This window comes from Perissodus microlepis, chromosome 3 (assembly GCF_051167445.1).
Source record: "Perissodus microlepis isolate ML-2025 ecotype Zambia chromosome 3, ASM5116744v1, whole genome shotgun sequence".
Taxonomy (NCBI): Eukaryota; Metazoa; Chordata; class Actinopteri; order Cichliformes; family Cichlidae; genus Perissodus; species Perissodus microlepis.
In genome coordinates this window covers 42,934,537-42,948,710 of record NC_140463.1, presented here as the reverse complement: position 1 = coordinate 42,948,710, position 14,174 = coordinate 42,934,537, and the positions used below count along the sequence as shown (strand labels likewise).

Sequence of the window (14,174 nt, the reverse complement as noted above, 5' to 3'; positions counted from 1 at the left end):
ATCCTGGCACCTTAGTATGACTAGTTGCTTACCGTTATATAACCACAATCTTGTGTTTCCATAGTGATTCACACCTTTTCTATTTTTAAAATTACTGACAGCACACGTGTGATTAAATGCAGTTTTTAATGATCGTAAACTGAGCAGTAGAAAACAATTGCTTCATAAACTCACAGTAGTTATGGATGTGCGGTTTTGACAAATATGAAACTGAATTTCCATATTTCAGCTGAGTTACATGTAAGCTGAAGTCACTGTTTGCACAAAAATATCTTTTTTTCTCTCCTACCTTTAAGCAGTATCTAGATGAGGAACTGTGAATGCCCAAATAATTCTTTAGATGAAAAGGTGGAAACACTGCGAGGCATAAACTCAACATATGTCTTCCCACTGGGTGGTGGAATTGCTTTGATTGTGGTCAAGTCCAAACTATATTGCTAGAAGGTTACTCTGTCTATTTTCACTCACCCTCTTGGTGTCTGGGTGAGCTCTGGTACTAAGAGTCATGCTTTTGCTTGGGTTTTGCCCTCTTCCCAAACAGGGCAGGGACTTTTGCAGCTCCAGCCGAGCATCAGGGCAGAGGAAGATGTAGAAGAGGGGATCCAGCAAAGTGTTCAGACTGGTCAAACCATAGCACAGGCGATAGATGAGGAAAAGTGAATGCTCCAGTTCACATGGATCATCAGTCAGCAGCAAGGATACAAACCTGTATCCACCTACCAGGTGGTAGGGTCCAAAGACAACAATGAAGTTGACAGTAATCACGACCAGAATTCCTACGATTTTGTGCCGTTCATGGGCGGAGAGGGATGGAGATTGCCTGAGTGTCACCCCAATGTGGGCTGAGGTGTAGCTGAGGGAGGAAACAGATTTGGAGATCAGAAACCAGCCTTTAATCTAATATACAAAACGTTCTAAAAGAACAGGGAAATATCTGATTTATCTAGAAAACATTAAGTCAGAAACATATGTGCACATGTAGATTTTGGTATTAACTCACCCTAGGATGGCACATGGCAACAAGAAGCCTAGAACCACAGTGGCGATCTTAAATTGAGCATATCGGGGGCTGACGGGGTACTGCTCCAAGCACAGCAGTCTGTCAGAGTTGAACACAGATGGCAGCAGCCCACTGAGACAGAACAGGAAGGTTAGGATCCACACCGCTACACCTGACACTGCTGCTACTCTGACTGTTCGCACCCTGCGGCTGCTGAATGGGTAAACAATAGCCAGGCAGCGGTCTGTAGCTATCAGACACAGGAACATGACACTTGCATAGACGTTCACGTAAAACACGTAGCCAACTAGCTCACAGGTTAGCTGGCCATAGGGCCACTGGTGTGGACCCTGGAGGTAAAGAATCCATAAGGGCAGTGTGAGCAGTTGGAGGAGGTCTGACAGGAGCAGGTTGAGGATGTAGACCAGCTGACAGCCTCCGCCACCTGAGCGCCCCAGGTGGTACAATCCCCAAAGAGACAGCAGGTTGCTGGGGAGACCCAGAGTGAAGATGAGGCCATAAATACAGGTCAGGCCAAATATGTCCGTGTCCAAGGGGAGGTTGCAGGTATCGTTGGACATCTCTCTTCGGGTAAAACACGTCACATGGGAAACTTGAGGTGATCTCAATCAGACGTTGATTCACACTCACAGAACGGTGAGTTAATGTAGGAAAGCCCATCCATTCACTCAAGGCAGAGAGGAAGAAAAGAAGACTCTGTTCTCAGGTGCATTCTTCCTAATCACACGTGTCCACTCTGCAAGATTCATAAAGCCACTCTGCTGTGGTAAAATTCACCCTCATTTTTGAAGCTGTAACTCAACCAGGCTTCAGAGCATCCCAGATCCATTGGTGGAAATGAAAACCTGCAAAACAGATGCCATGAGTTTTTAAGTGCATGAGGAATGAACCCATAAAAAAGCTTAAATCCTTTGTACTCACCCCTCAGAGCTTTGAGACTGACTTTATTCCACAAACAGTGTGCAGCCCAGTCTGCAGCCGGGTGACCTGTGCTCAAGCAATGTTGGGAACACGTTGCCTCGACCCAGCCTTGTCTATTCTGTGATCGTTTCCTCCACAGGAAACCCACTTCTTCAGCTTTAAAGGCAACATCCTGAGGCAGGAGAACGCCTTTCTGTCCCAGAACAAAAACAAGCTCCTTCTTTTTCTGAGCCTCTGTCTTTCTTGCTTCTACAGCAGCCACAAAGATTAGGGATGAACAGGCACAGTGAGTGCAGGGATCGATGTGTCCGCTGATGGGAATTCCCAAAGAACAGCTACAATCCGTCAATCATGTTAACCCATATGCTGTGATACCTCTAAACATGCTGTTAAACAACACTGAACGAACTATTAGGTATGTCGTGTGGAATTGTATTCATTAGCTACAGTTCTTTTTCATGCCTTAAAAGAGTTAAACTCTTCTCTTATCAAAGCACCACGTGTTGTGGTTTTAGATAAAGTTTAGGGTGATTTTAGATCATTTATAACTGATCAGTTAAGGAAATTCTGGTTGTGGTTAGTGTTTATTTAAGTCTTCAGGAAATGAATGAAAGCCAACATAACGTCCTCTAAAGACATGAAAATATAACTGTGTGTGTATGTGCTTATTTCTGCTATTGTGAGGGCCAGAACATTTTAAACTAGAGACGATATCTAAGCTCTCATTTTTGGACTCACTTTTAAAGGGTTAATTGAGTGTTAAGACTTGATGTGATGTCTAAGACTGGAATTACTATAGGGCTGGAATAGAAATAGGAATAGAAAGTTAGAGTGAAGAGAAATGTTCTCACAACTATAGCCAAAACAGTAAGTGTGCGTAGGTTTGTGTATTCTGTGTAGATTAGAGAGAGAAGGTTGAAACCACAGCAAAAAGGTGCAGATAGACAAACCTACCAAACCGAGCACAATACTGTGGTAAAATTTATTGCAAGGTAAAAGAAGAAAAAGCTTCTTCCCCAACTGATTTAATTAATAATTTGTAGTCAGTAAATGTTTTACACTTTGGCTCCGGGGAACTTTTTTCATACAGTGCAGACCGAAAAAAAAGAGTACACAATTGAAATTGTTTGACTGAAGAATGGGTGTATTGAAACAATAGGTATTGGTATTTTTACCACATGGGTTCAGAGGGAGGGGAGCCTAATCACTCACTTTTGTTTTTTTTAAATGTCACAAAACTTTGATTCATCAGATAACACAAGTTTGTTATTTATAAATTAGAAAGTACATAGGTTCTCCAGAGCTCCAAATAAAGATCTTTATATTTCTTTGTACATGACTGGCCATAAAGACAGATGGGAGCCGTGTACTGTACAGATTGTAAGTCAGAAGCAGTCACTCTAAATAGTCCTCTATAAGCCCTGGTAGGCTGTGTATTTCTGCCAATCAGAGCACTCAAAGCGCTTTTTGATACAACTTGTCACATTCACCTATTCACACACACACACACACATACACACACACAGTCTGGTATTGCTATCCTCGTGGGGACATCTCATTGACATAATGCTTTCCCTAGCTGCTTATCCTAACCCTAACCATCAAAAATGAATGCTTAACCCTAACCCTTACCCTAAACCTAACCATAACCCAATTTTAACCCTGATACTAAAACCACATTCTGAGTGTGAAAAATGCCTTCAACCCCGTGGGGACCTGAATTTTGGTGCCCACAATGGCTGTTGGTCCCCACCAGTATAGTAAATTTCAGATTTTGTTCCCCACCAAGATAGGAAGAACCAGAACACACACACACACATATTAACATTGTGTTTTAATCTTTGGTTTTCAGGTATTTTTATCACATATACACTTACACGCCACTGCATGCATTAGGGGAGATTGTTTGCTCAGTAGCTTACCTGAGAATACTTGAACATTAGGGCCGGAGAAGAGAAGCCATTGATCTTCCGACTAACAGAGTATCTCTGGGCAAGATACTTATACCAGGTTGCTCCTGATGTGGTGATCAGCATGTGAATGTCAGATAGATCACTTAGTCATTGTATGAATGTGTTTGAATGGGTGAATGACGCGCGTTGTATAAATTGGTTTAAGTGGTGAAGTAGAGTACAAAATAACTATATAAGAACCAGTTTGTTTACAACTGCCACATGACTTTGCCTACATTAATCACTGACAGTCTGAATCACTGGGTTATTAGGACCCCAATACAAAGTTAAAAAAAACCCCACTTCTTTTAAGTCTAAGGGATTATAAAAGATGGATTGTATTTGCATAAATTTCATGAAGTTTATCCACGATTGTGAGCAGGACTAGCTAGTTGTAACAGAATACCTTGGACTGGGTATCTCTGTTATGGGGAAAAAAAAGGCTGTTTTATAATGTAACATTTGAAGTGAGGCTGATTCACATGACTGAACAACACGAAATTATAAATTAAGCTAGTTACATATGCTAAAGGACAGATATGTGTAAAGACAAAATGACTCCAGTCTTAATTTTGCAGGGAAACAAATCATTTTATTGAAATAGACTTTATTCCTATTTCAGGGAGCATAAAGAAATTATACTTTATACAATGTATCTTTTTATTTTTCCCTTGATTGGTATAAGTACAGTAGAGGCCCATAAAGTGTTGCAGAACAGTTTAACAGCATATGTTGGAACATGTTCTCGTCTATCGAGCAGTGTCTCTTCCTGACTTGGTCTGAGGAAATTTAGAATCTCAAAGACACAACTAAACAGACATTGATACAGTTGTCTCACTGAAAAAAACAATACTACAAGTACTGTACTACAATCTGTTTACATATAATATAAGTGTAGTATTTTGACTGTTAATATAAGTTACTTACGTTTGTCAACATGATGATAGCGTTATGATAGTGTAACTCATACTGAATCTGAAACCCTGCCTGTGTGTCTGCATTTGTCTGAGATGTGACTCAAAGAGAGAGTATGAATTTCACACCAACTGCTGCCACATACACTGCAGTTTGCAGTCCTCTAAACTTCAGCCTAAAACTATGCAAAAAGCACAACTATGTCAAAAAGCTTCTTTTCACAAAAGCTTAAAGCTTGGGAAGAGTTCATCTCGTTTGCTTTCATTGTACTCAGTGCTGGCTGGTCATATTAAACATGGCTAACCCTTCAAAGAATCAGGTCAGTGTGTGCACGTAATGCCAACAAGCCAAAAGCTCATTTCCTCCCTTTATTGTTTAACCCTTTAAGACCTATCATAGAACCAAGTCCGCCAGAGCTATATTTTTACATGCTGTAGTGCCATTTTTGGGAGCATTTCAAGTTGCTATACATAAATACAACCGTTATAGCCCAAATTTTAATAATATCTATGCATTAAGTTCATAGAAACTACATAAATTGCAAAATAAAAGCGCAATAAAGTACAAAAAAATTGAAAATCGTTTTTGTTTTTTTCACATATATTTCTAGTTAGAGAAATTTAAGAGGTTTATTACGGTGGCCCTGAGAGGCCAAACGGACTGCAACTTCAGAAAACACTTGCAAAAAGAAAAATCCTGCAAAAAGAAAAACACCTGCAAAAAGAAAAACACTTGCAAAAAGAAAAACACCTGCAAAAAGAAAAACGCTGCAAAAAGAAAAACACCTGCAAAAAGAAAAACACTTGCAAAAAGAAAAACACCTGCAAAAAGAAAAACGCTGCAAAAAGAAAAACACCTGCAAAAAGAAAAACACTTGCAAAAAGAAAAATGCTGCAAAAAGAAAAACGCTGCAAAAGCACACACAACACAACGGAAATGTTTCTGGGGAGACAATAACCGGACGGACCAGTTGCACGAACCAAAACATGCTAACAAGTGCACTGGGACTGGGAGACGCTTCAAAGAAGTGGAAGCGGAGCAGCCAAAGAGTAAACTTTCAAAAGTAAGTTCTGAATATTATGTCACTTATTTATGTGCAAATGTTTAATAATGAAGAACATTAAAACATTACTGTTATTAAGTTATGTGACATTAGCGATGTTTGTACTTTAAGCGTTTACTTTGTTTTAAAGCCTTTACTTTATACTCCGTTCGATAGTTGACCTTAATCTTACAGAGAATCTGATGATTTTGTGGATAATTAAAGTCAGTCATATATCCACAAACACAACAAGCTGAAAGTCAGTGATGCTGCTCGGTTTGCAGTCCTGAATATCACGGCACAAGCAGGATTCACTGCACTGTTAATGTTAGCTATGTTATATTGCTGCCTCTGTTCGGTGGTGTCGAGCCAAACGGACTTTAACGTGTGTTTGAACGAGCTGACGGTTCACTTGTTAAGCTGAAAGAAAGATGCTTTAATCACAGGAGTCACACATGTGTCCACTGCACCATCTGGGAACTCTTCCTGTTTAGCACTCGTAATAACACAAACACTAAATCCTCCTTCTCTTGTGCTGTTTTGTAGCAGTGTGTACACCTGAGATTGTCACCTGTCTGTCTGTCCTGCACTCTCTCTCTGTTTCTTTCTCTCTGATTGTGGAATAAAAGTATGAACATGTATTTATAAGTTACACTTGTGTTTGAATCCTGCAGCTCATCACACATTTGATTTCCATGTGTGACAACTGCAAGTGTCCAGAGTGAGGACAGACTGAGGGACCCACTGCTGCACATCATCTGTGAGGCTTTGCACCCCTGATGATCCACCAGGACAAACTCAGCAGTGTGTGAGGAAGATGAGGAGGAAGAGCCAGCAGCAGCTGACAGATGGAGAGAATAGACAGACTGTTCCCTGTTTGTGAAGGACTGCTAGGAAAGTTATAACTAATTGTCTGTCCTGAATCAGTCTTATTAGGTAATTTTCAAATAATATTATCATTCCAGTGTTTTCAGTGTGGGAGAAAGTACTCAGGGCCTTCAGGTTACACACTATGAAAGGCAGAAACAAGTTTAATATTCAGAAACCTAAAGTATGTATCAGCAGCAGAATGGAGCTAAAAATAAATGTTTGTTTCAGTTCTATGAAGCTTTGAGTATTTTGGATTAGTAGCACTGCTGTGTTTGTTGCATCATATTGCTGTAATTATTTATATGCTTTATGTATTCTGAGGTAAGTCGATCTATAGTGTTACATCATATTTTATAAGGATGTTATGTGTTTTTGTACTTTATGCCCAGTTTGACCCATTTAGCAGAAGTCAGCCTGTTTAAGGCTCTGATATCTATTCTGTATGACTTAAAGCAGTTATGACATGGTCTGATTTTCTCACCCAATAAAGGAATATTTAATATATCAGTCTACTCTTCATTCTATCAGAAACAGTTTTCACAGCTCGTACATTTGCTTTTTCCACACATATATAAGCATTGAGCCAAATTTAGTAATGCCAACATATTAAAAGAACAATATTTGTCTCTTATATACAGAGATGGGCAGTAACTGTACTACTACTGTAATCCGATTACTTTTTTCAAGTAACAAGTAAAGTAAGGGATTACTATTGCAAAAATGGTAATTAGATTACCGTTACTTTCCCGTAGGAACGCTGCGTTACTGCGTTACTAAAACCGTGATGTTTTTTGCGAGAATGTCTCATGACAGTGACGTAAGCGAGTGCCACGTTCGTGACAACAGCTGTGTGCAGATCAACAATGGATAATATATCGAGTGCGGGAGAGAGTATGAGCATGCAGCGTTTAAAGCGTGGAAGTACTGACCTTACTTTGAGTTTGATTCCATAAAAAGTGACAAAAACATTAGTGTCCGTTGTGCGTGGGAAGAAAACTTCTTTTTACAGCGAAAAAAACCCCCTAAACTTCCAAGCAAGCACCGAGTGCGCAACGACGTAATGGGAAACTCACAGAGAAACTCGCGGATTCTTCCACTGACCGCTGCGGCACACCTGCACCAGGGTAAACCTCCGCCTACCTACTCCTGCTTTACAGGTGAAAATAGAGCAAAAGGACCGCTAGTCTTTGATTTTATTTATTTTCTGCTGTGTTTTTTGTAAACACACCAAAAAAAAAACATTTATGTGCTGGAATGTGCAGAAAATAGGTTTAAATATTAAACAAATTTCTTCCAGTCAGAGAATGTTGCATATAATTAAATTTTTGCTTGATGCATAAAGTTAAAAGATTAAAACTAATAAAACAAGTTTTAAAAAGAGACTTTTTCATTTGATTACATTTTGTATGATGGATTATGTAGAAAAAGTAGAATTGGGCTGAAAGATCTATCACTTTATCACCTATTCAGGTTGTAAATTGTGTTTTTAAAAAGTAACTAAGTAACTAAGTAATTAGTTACTTTTGAAAATAAGTAATCAGTAAAGTAACAGGATTACTTTTTTGGGGAAGTAATCAGTAATTAGTTACTGATTACTTTTTTCAAGTAACTTGACCAACACTGCTTATATATAATACATCTATAGATACACTGTCACAGATACTTGTCTTTAAGTGAAGATTTAAGGTGATAGGAAATATAAATAAATGCAACTTGAATCTTTACTGAAGCTCAGTGTTTGGCACAGAGTTCATGTTCACTGCTGTAATAACTAATAATGATTAATATAATATTGGCCATATTATATTTACATTACCAAAGTGAGATGACTTTAGTCTCATGAACAACATTAGCTAATTGTTATTTACTAGCTAATCTTAAATGAGTGTTCAGTACAGAACCGAAGCCCAAAAATCATGTTTTACAGTCCTGTGGTCTCAGCCTCAGATACTTATCAAATCACACAAAGCTCATGTAGAAACAAATGTACAAAAGATTTTCTCCTTCATTTCTGTCAAACAAAGCTGTATGAAACGTTTCCAGCTGTTAGTATCATGGTTGCTAGACCGTCCCATTTCACAAGCCTACAAGCCTCGCACTTCCGGCCTCAGCAGTCTTTGAGTACGCTGCCCTTGAGGACCGTTAAGGCTGCGTACTTTAAGGCTGCAGACCCTGAATTGGGACACAGCCCCTGAATTGGGATACAGCCATACATACATGTTTTGGTTCGTGCAACTGGTCCGTCCGGTTATTGTCTCCCCAGAAACATTTCCGTTGTGTTGTGTGTGCTTTTGCAGCGTTTTTCTTTTTGCAGCATTTTTCTTTTTGCAGCGTTTTTCTTTTTGCAGCATTTTTCTTTTTGCAAGTGTTTTTCTTTTTGCAGCATTTTTCTTTTTGCAAGTGTTTTCTGAAGTTGCAGTCAATTTGGCCTCCCAGGGCCACCGTAGTTTATTCCTCAAAACTGTTAATACAAAAAGTTGCACAAAATAGTTTCCAACCACAGGAAATAGATTTTGAGTGTCTTTATAGTTTCATTTTTGAGATACACCAATTTTATATAGCTTCTGTAGCTTCCTGACACTATGTTCATATAGCAAAATGAGTATTCAATCATATAAGACATTAAGACATTAATATTAAACAGTTTATTAAAGGCGCTATTAGGGGGTTATACAAATATATAGTACCTCAGACTTCACTTTTCCAACAGTCTATAATCTGTGGCTGGAATTCTTCACACATCCACCCTCTAATCTTTAAACATATTTCAAATAGTTGCGTTCACCTTTGTGCATTACACTGTATAAAATTATAATAGAGCTTACCTATTTCTTCCAAAAGTTTGACTTCCAAAAAGTGCTACGCAAACCGAGATACTGTGTGATGTGTTTTTTCCTGTTGTTGTACCTTCTAAAAAAACAGGCCAGGTCAAGTCAGTATGTAGACAAGAGGTAACTCGGAGTTCTGTGGATGTGCTTTAAATATGTCACATATTATCGTTTTTCTTGTCCTTCATCCAGGTGTCTGCTGGTTATCAGATGGAATTTTGTTTGGTTTAGTACAAAATTAACCCTCACCTTCTCTCCTGATTTGCTCAACATTATTAATCATTTTCTAGAGGAAGGTTTAGTGACAGTCTTATCCATGTGAGAGCCCAATTCAACAGGTTTCTATTCTGATTCTCAAAGTCTACTGAGCAAAATTAACTTTTTGTACAAAAATCTAGTCACTTAGGAGTTAGGTCAGTAGTAAGACATTTTTTAACTGTCCTAATGGAATTGGGTTGCCATTTAATTAGTGCATTCTGAACTTACTGACCAGTCAAAACACTGACAAAAAGCTTTGCTCTTCAAATCACACAGAGAGTTGGGGAAACCTGCAACAAACCTTATAAACAGTACATTTGCACAATCACTGAATGAATGCTCAATGGTCAATGGTAACTTCATTGTCTCTAACGGGAAACTGATTTGCAGTATGTCCATACAGAAATATAAAAAACACAAACAAACACATCACATACACACAAAAAAATAATATAAGCCCTGAGAAAACAACCTCAATTTGCTGGTCAACCAAGATGTATTGAGAAGTTTAGGTTTAGGGAGGTTTAGGTCCCCTTTAAGTTTTGAGGATATCTTTTGATATAAAAAGATATCCTATGATGACTATGTAAGGTAAAAGTATTCACCCTAAATGACAAATTTCTGTGGGGGTAATTCAAACCTTCGCTGTTCTAAACTGTTTGTAAATTTCTAGCAAATGCAGTTTTAGTCAGAGCAAAAAATTAAGGGAGAAATTATTGTAAAGACTAATCATGTGACATTGACTCTAAGCTCAAGCTAAACTTTGCAAAGACTGCATCATGTTTGGCTCATTTACTCTGGTTTCATTTTTCTCTTTGACTTCCGGCAGCAGAGGAGCCTACAGACAAAGACCACAGCCCAGATGAAAATTCCAGTTATGGCTATGGTTAAAGCAGCCACATCCAGACAGAAGTAGGAATACCAAGGCAGATGAAAACCTGCCGATTGTAGGTGAGGTGCTCCTTTGTTCCTGATGACATATTCAATCCAAAAGATGGCAGTGTCCATTGGAGTCATTGGCTTGTCACGGTGTAGCTGTGACAGATGCTGCATGTTAGTGTGGAAAGAGGGATTCTCAAGAACATCCTTGAGAGCGCCCAGGAAGTCTTCTTTGGTCAGCGTGTAAGCCTCTACAACCCGAGCTGCACCACGCACCTTCAGCCGGAGTAAGTTGTCAAACTGGTCAAAGAGGAGTGGGAGGCCCACAACAGGAACACTGTGGTAGATGGCTTCATACATGCCATTGGTGCCTCCATGGGCCACAAAGGCACGAGTCTTGGGGTGTCCCAGGAGGTCGTTCTGAGGTAGCCACTCCAACAGCAGGGTGTTGTTTCCGAGAGATGAAGGTTTTTCACCCACAAAACGCCAAATCACCTTCTGAGGGAGCTCAGCAAAAGCAGCAGCGATGGCCTCTGTGACCTTGCGAGGTAAGACTGATATCAATGTCCCCAGAGACATGACAACCACTCCGTGTTCTCCGGAGCTTTGCATGAATGCTTCCAGCTCAGCGGGGAGGGGCTGGGCCATTTTGCAGTGGAAGCCCCCTATATATACTACATTTGGCATTGTGGGCCGAGGGAACTCAAAGACAAAATCTGCCCTGAACAGCCAGATATCAGCTCTACGCTGTAAAGACAGCAAATCAGTACCTGGAGGGAAGTGTCGTTGGAGCAGGTCTGAGTAGGCAGGATTAATGATCAAGTGCTGTTCAATGACATTATAAAGATAATGCAGCATATTTTTGATTCTTTCCAGACAGTCCATCTGATCATGGAGCTCACTAGCTGACACAGGGACATATGAGATAGGAGAGGGAGCTATGGTGAAATGACCTTCTCCAGTATTAATCCAGCGCACATTAAAAACTATAGGCAGCTCGAGGTAAGTTGCAAGAAGCATCCCTATTGTCAGACCAGGGTCAGTTAACATTAAGTCAAACTTGGTATCCTGTAGCTTCTGAATAAATACTGTGTCTTCTATTATTGTAGCAGCTGATCTGGCCCAGATCTTGTGACCCTGATCTAACAAGGACGTGATCAAGTACTGTTGGCAGAACGTGCGTATAAATGTAGGATAAGTGCGACATTCCATAACATCTTGTAACATTTTGTTGTAGTAGTTAATGTCTGACTCATCCGCAAGCGTGCTTATATTAATAGAAGTATAAATGGAAGAGTTATTAGGGATGTACCAGCTCTTTGCAGAACGCAGAACTGTGATATTGTGGCCCCTGGAGTGTAACTGTTCAAGGATAATTTTCATGTTTATCCAGTGGCTACCATCGACAGGGACTACCAGAATGTTGCTGCTGCTACATGGAGGGGGCCTGAGAAGCAGGAAGCAGAGCACTGTCAGAATCAGAGGGATGGAAAGACTGGACATTTCCTGGAAGAAATAATAGAAACAAAGAATCAGACTTGTGACCTCAGTAACTTATAACCTGTTAGCATTCACTGAGTCACTGGTGAAGGACCTAAGATTCAGACTGGTTTTTGTTTGAATCCCACATTCAATAAGCAAATGTTCGTAAAGTAACTAGGGCCGATTATCCACTCAGTTTACCTATAGTGCAATATAATATAATTATATAATTACTCCAAGAGTCTATCCAGGTCCCAGTTAAGGTTCATGACTTAGCCAAGTCACTGGTGAAGCATCTAAGATTCAAAATGGGTTTTTTGTTGTTGTTTTTTAGCAATATGCTAAATAAGCATATGTTCAGAAACTAACTAGGGCCAATAATTGAAACTTTGTCATGTCCTTCAATAGGCTGTTCATGCTCAAAAGCCATCCAATGTGGCTGAATTAAAACAGTTTGGTAGAAATGGGTTTGCTACTTTAGCAATTTACCAGTATTATGCCATTTTTGTTGCATCCAGGGTCCTCAGGTTAAAAAGAACTCTGCAGGAGACCCAGGTGGAAGCTTTAGAATCCTTTACTTTGGCAGAGTCACCATAGGCCAGTAGAGGTCATATTATTATAGCAATTCTGAAGCAATTCTTTTACTCTCAGGATTTTTATACTTAAGATAAATATTCTGTTCATCCCTGCACTCACATAAGATACTTAGTCATATTTTGCCTATTACTCAGCTTTCTGACTTTCTCATGGCTGAAGAAACAATAAACAGACATACATGTCAGTGACAGGCTCTGAAGCTACTCATCATGTTACAGATCAGAGTCTCTGAGTTTGGGGCTGTTGGGATCTTTCCAAGGGAAAAGAAAATATTGTATGTAAAAAAATAAATAAATGAAAAAAAAAAAAGATAGATCAATGCAATTTTCTCCTCAGAAGTTCTTCCATTTTCCAACTTCTTCAGAGGTGGCTCGTGAGCTTTTTGCTACACAAGTGTGCAGCGTAAAGGCACCTTTGACTTTTTTTTCATGCAGATAATTGAGGAGCTTACTCTGTGTAAAACAAGTAACACATTATTAGTTACCTGTGATTAGCTCAGTAATGCATTAGATTACAGCAGTACAGAAAAAGTTCCTGCAAGTAATTTGAGATGTGTTACATCAAGGGATGGGAATCAAGAACAGGTTTGCAGTAGTCCAGTTCCTTGGAACTGTAAGCCTGCCTGTCTGCTGATCCGACATATTGGTCCCCCTTGTATTTTTGCTACAATCAGATTTCAGTTTGTGTCCTTAGAAGGAAAGTAGTGACAGAGTCTGCAGCATGGATATATACATTACTTTTGTTTTTATTGCACAAAAGGATGAGAGTGTGATGGTAAAGTGGAAACTGCATGCAGGAGAGAAACTGCTGCGTTATGCTGCGTAACACAAGTTCAGCTAACATGCACAGACGGTATGCTAATGCTAGGCTAGCCAAGAACCCAGAGGAAATGCAAACCCCAGCCCAGAAGCCACAGCTTAAATTTTGCTGCAGCCTCTGTTTCTACCCGTTCATGTTTCTAGAGTAGAATCACCATGGTGATCGTTGTGTCTTTATGCTGTGTTTTATCGTTGCTTTGTGTTTTGAGCTTTGTGTTCATACCTAAATGCTAAAAGAAAGATCATATTTGTGTCCTAATTAGGGCAGTGATTTGTGTTGATGTGTAGGACTGTAGCCTACAGATTTATGTTATTAAACGGTCGTTATGAGACAGTGTGTTTCAGGTCATTTTACGGAGTAACATGAACGCAATCTAACAAGGGTGGGGAGGGGTGGGAGGGTGTTAAGTACTGACATTCACAAACATTTGACCACACAGCATGCAATTAATTTGTATGAAGGAAATGTCTTCTTAGCGATGGTGGTGACTCTCAAAGCAGAGCCAATGAGAACCCAGTGAAAATCGATAAGAGAATCGATTATTAGAATCGCTAAATTCTTATGTCATGGTCCTGGATATTTGAATAAGG

The 14,174-nt window shown here is 39.6% G+C and overlaps 1 protein-coding gene and 1 pseudogene across 1 annotated transcript; both read right to left on the bottom strand.

The window, feature by feature from the left end:
* Positions 1 to 421: 421 nt before the first annotated feature.
* LOC146391575 (G-protein coupled receptor 4) lies at positions 422 to 2,050 on the bottom strand. Its single transcript, XM_084924546.1, has 3 exons — positions 1,943 to 2,050; positions 1,001 to 1,866; positions 422 to 853 (listed from the first exon to the last, which is right to left on the bottom strand). The coding sequence occupies exons 2-3, from the start codon at positions 1,579 to 1,581 to the stop codon at positions 430 to 432; spliced, it is 1,005 nt and encodes a 334-aa protein (XP_084780672.1). The 5' UTR covers positions 1,582 to 1,866; positions 1,943 to 2,050; the 3' UTR covers positions 422 to 429.
* Positions 2,051 to 10,599: 8,549 nt separating this feature from the next.
* On the bottom strand, positions 10,600 to 12,189 carry LOC146391574 (UDP-glucuronosyltransferase 2B15 pseudogene; annotated as a pseudogene).
* Between the last annotated feature and the right edge of the window lie 1,985 nt (positions 12,190 to 14,174).

Bases quoted from the DNA above. Each gene is read 5' to 3' on its own strand.
- LOC146391575 (XM_084924546.1), bottom strand. From the start codon at position 1,581: ATGTCCAACGATACCTGCAACCTCCCCTTGGACACGGACATATTTGGC. The intron at 854-1,000 runs GTGAGTTAATAC...TTCCTCCCTCAG, and splicing joins TTGCCATGTGCCATCCTAGG to CTACACCTCAGCCCACATTG.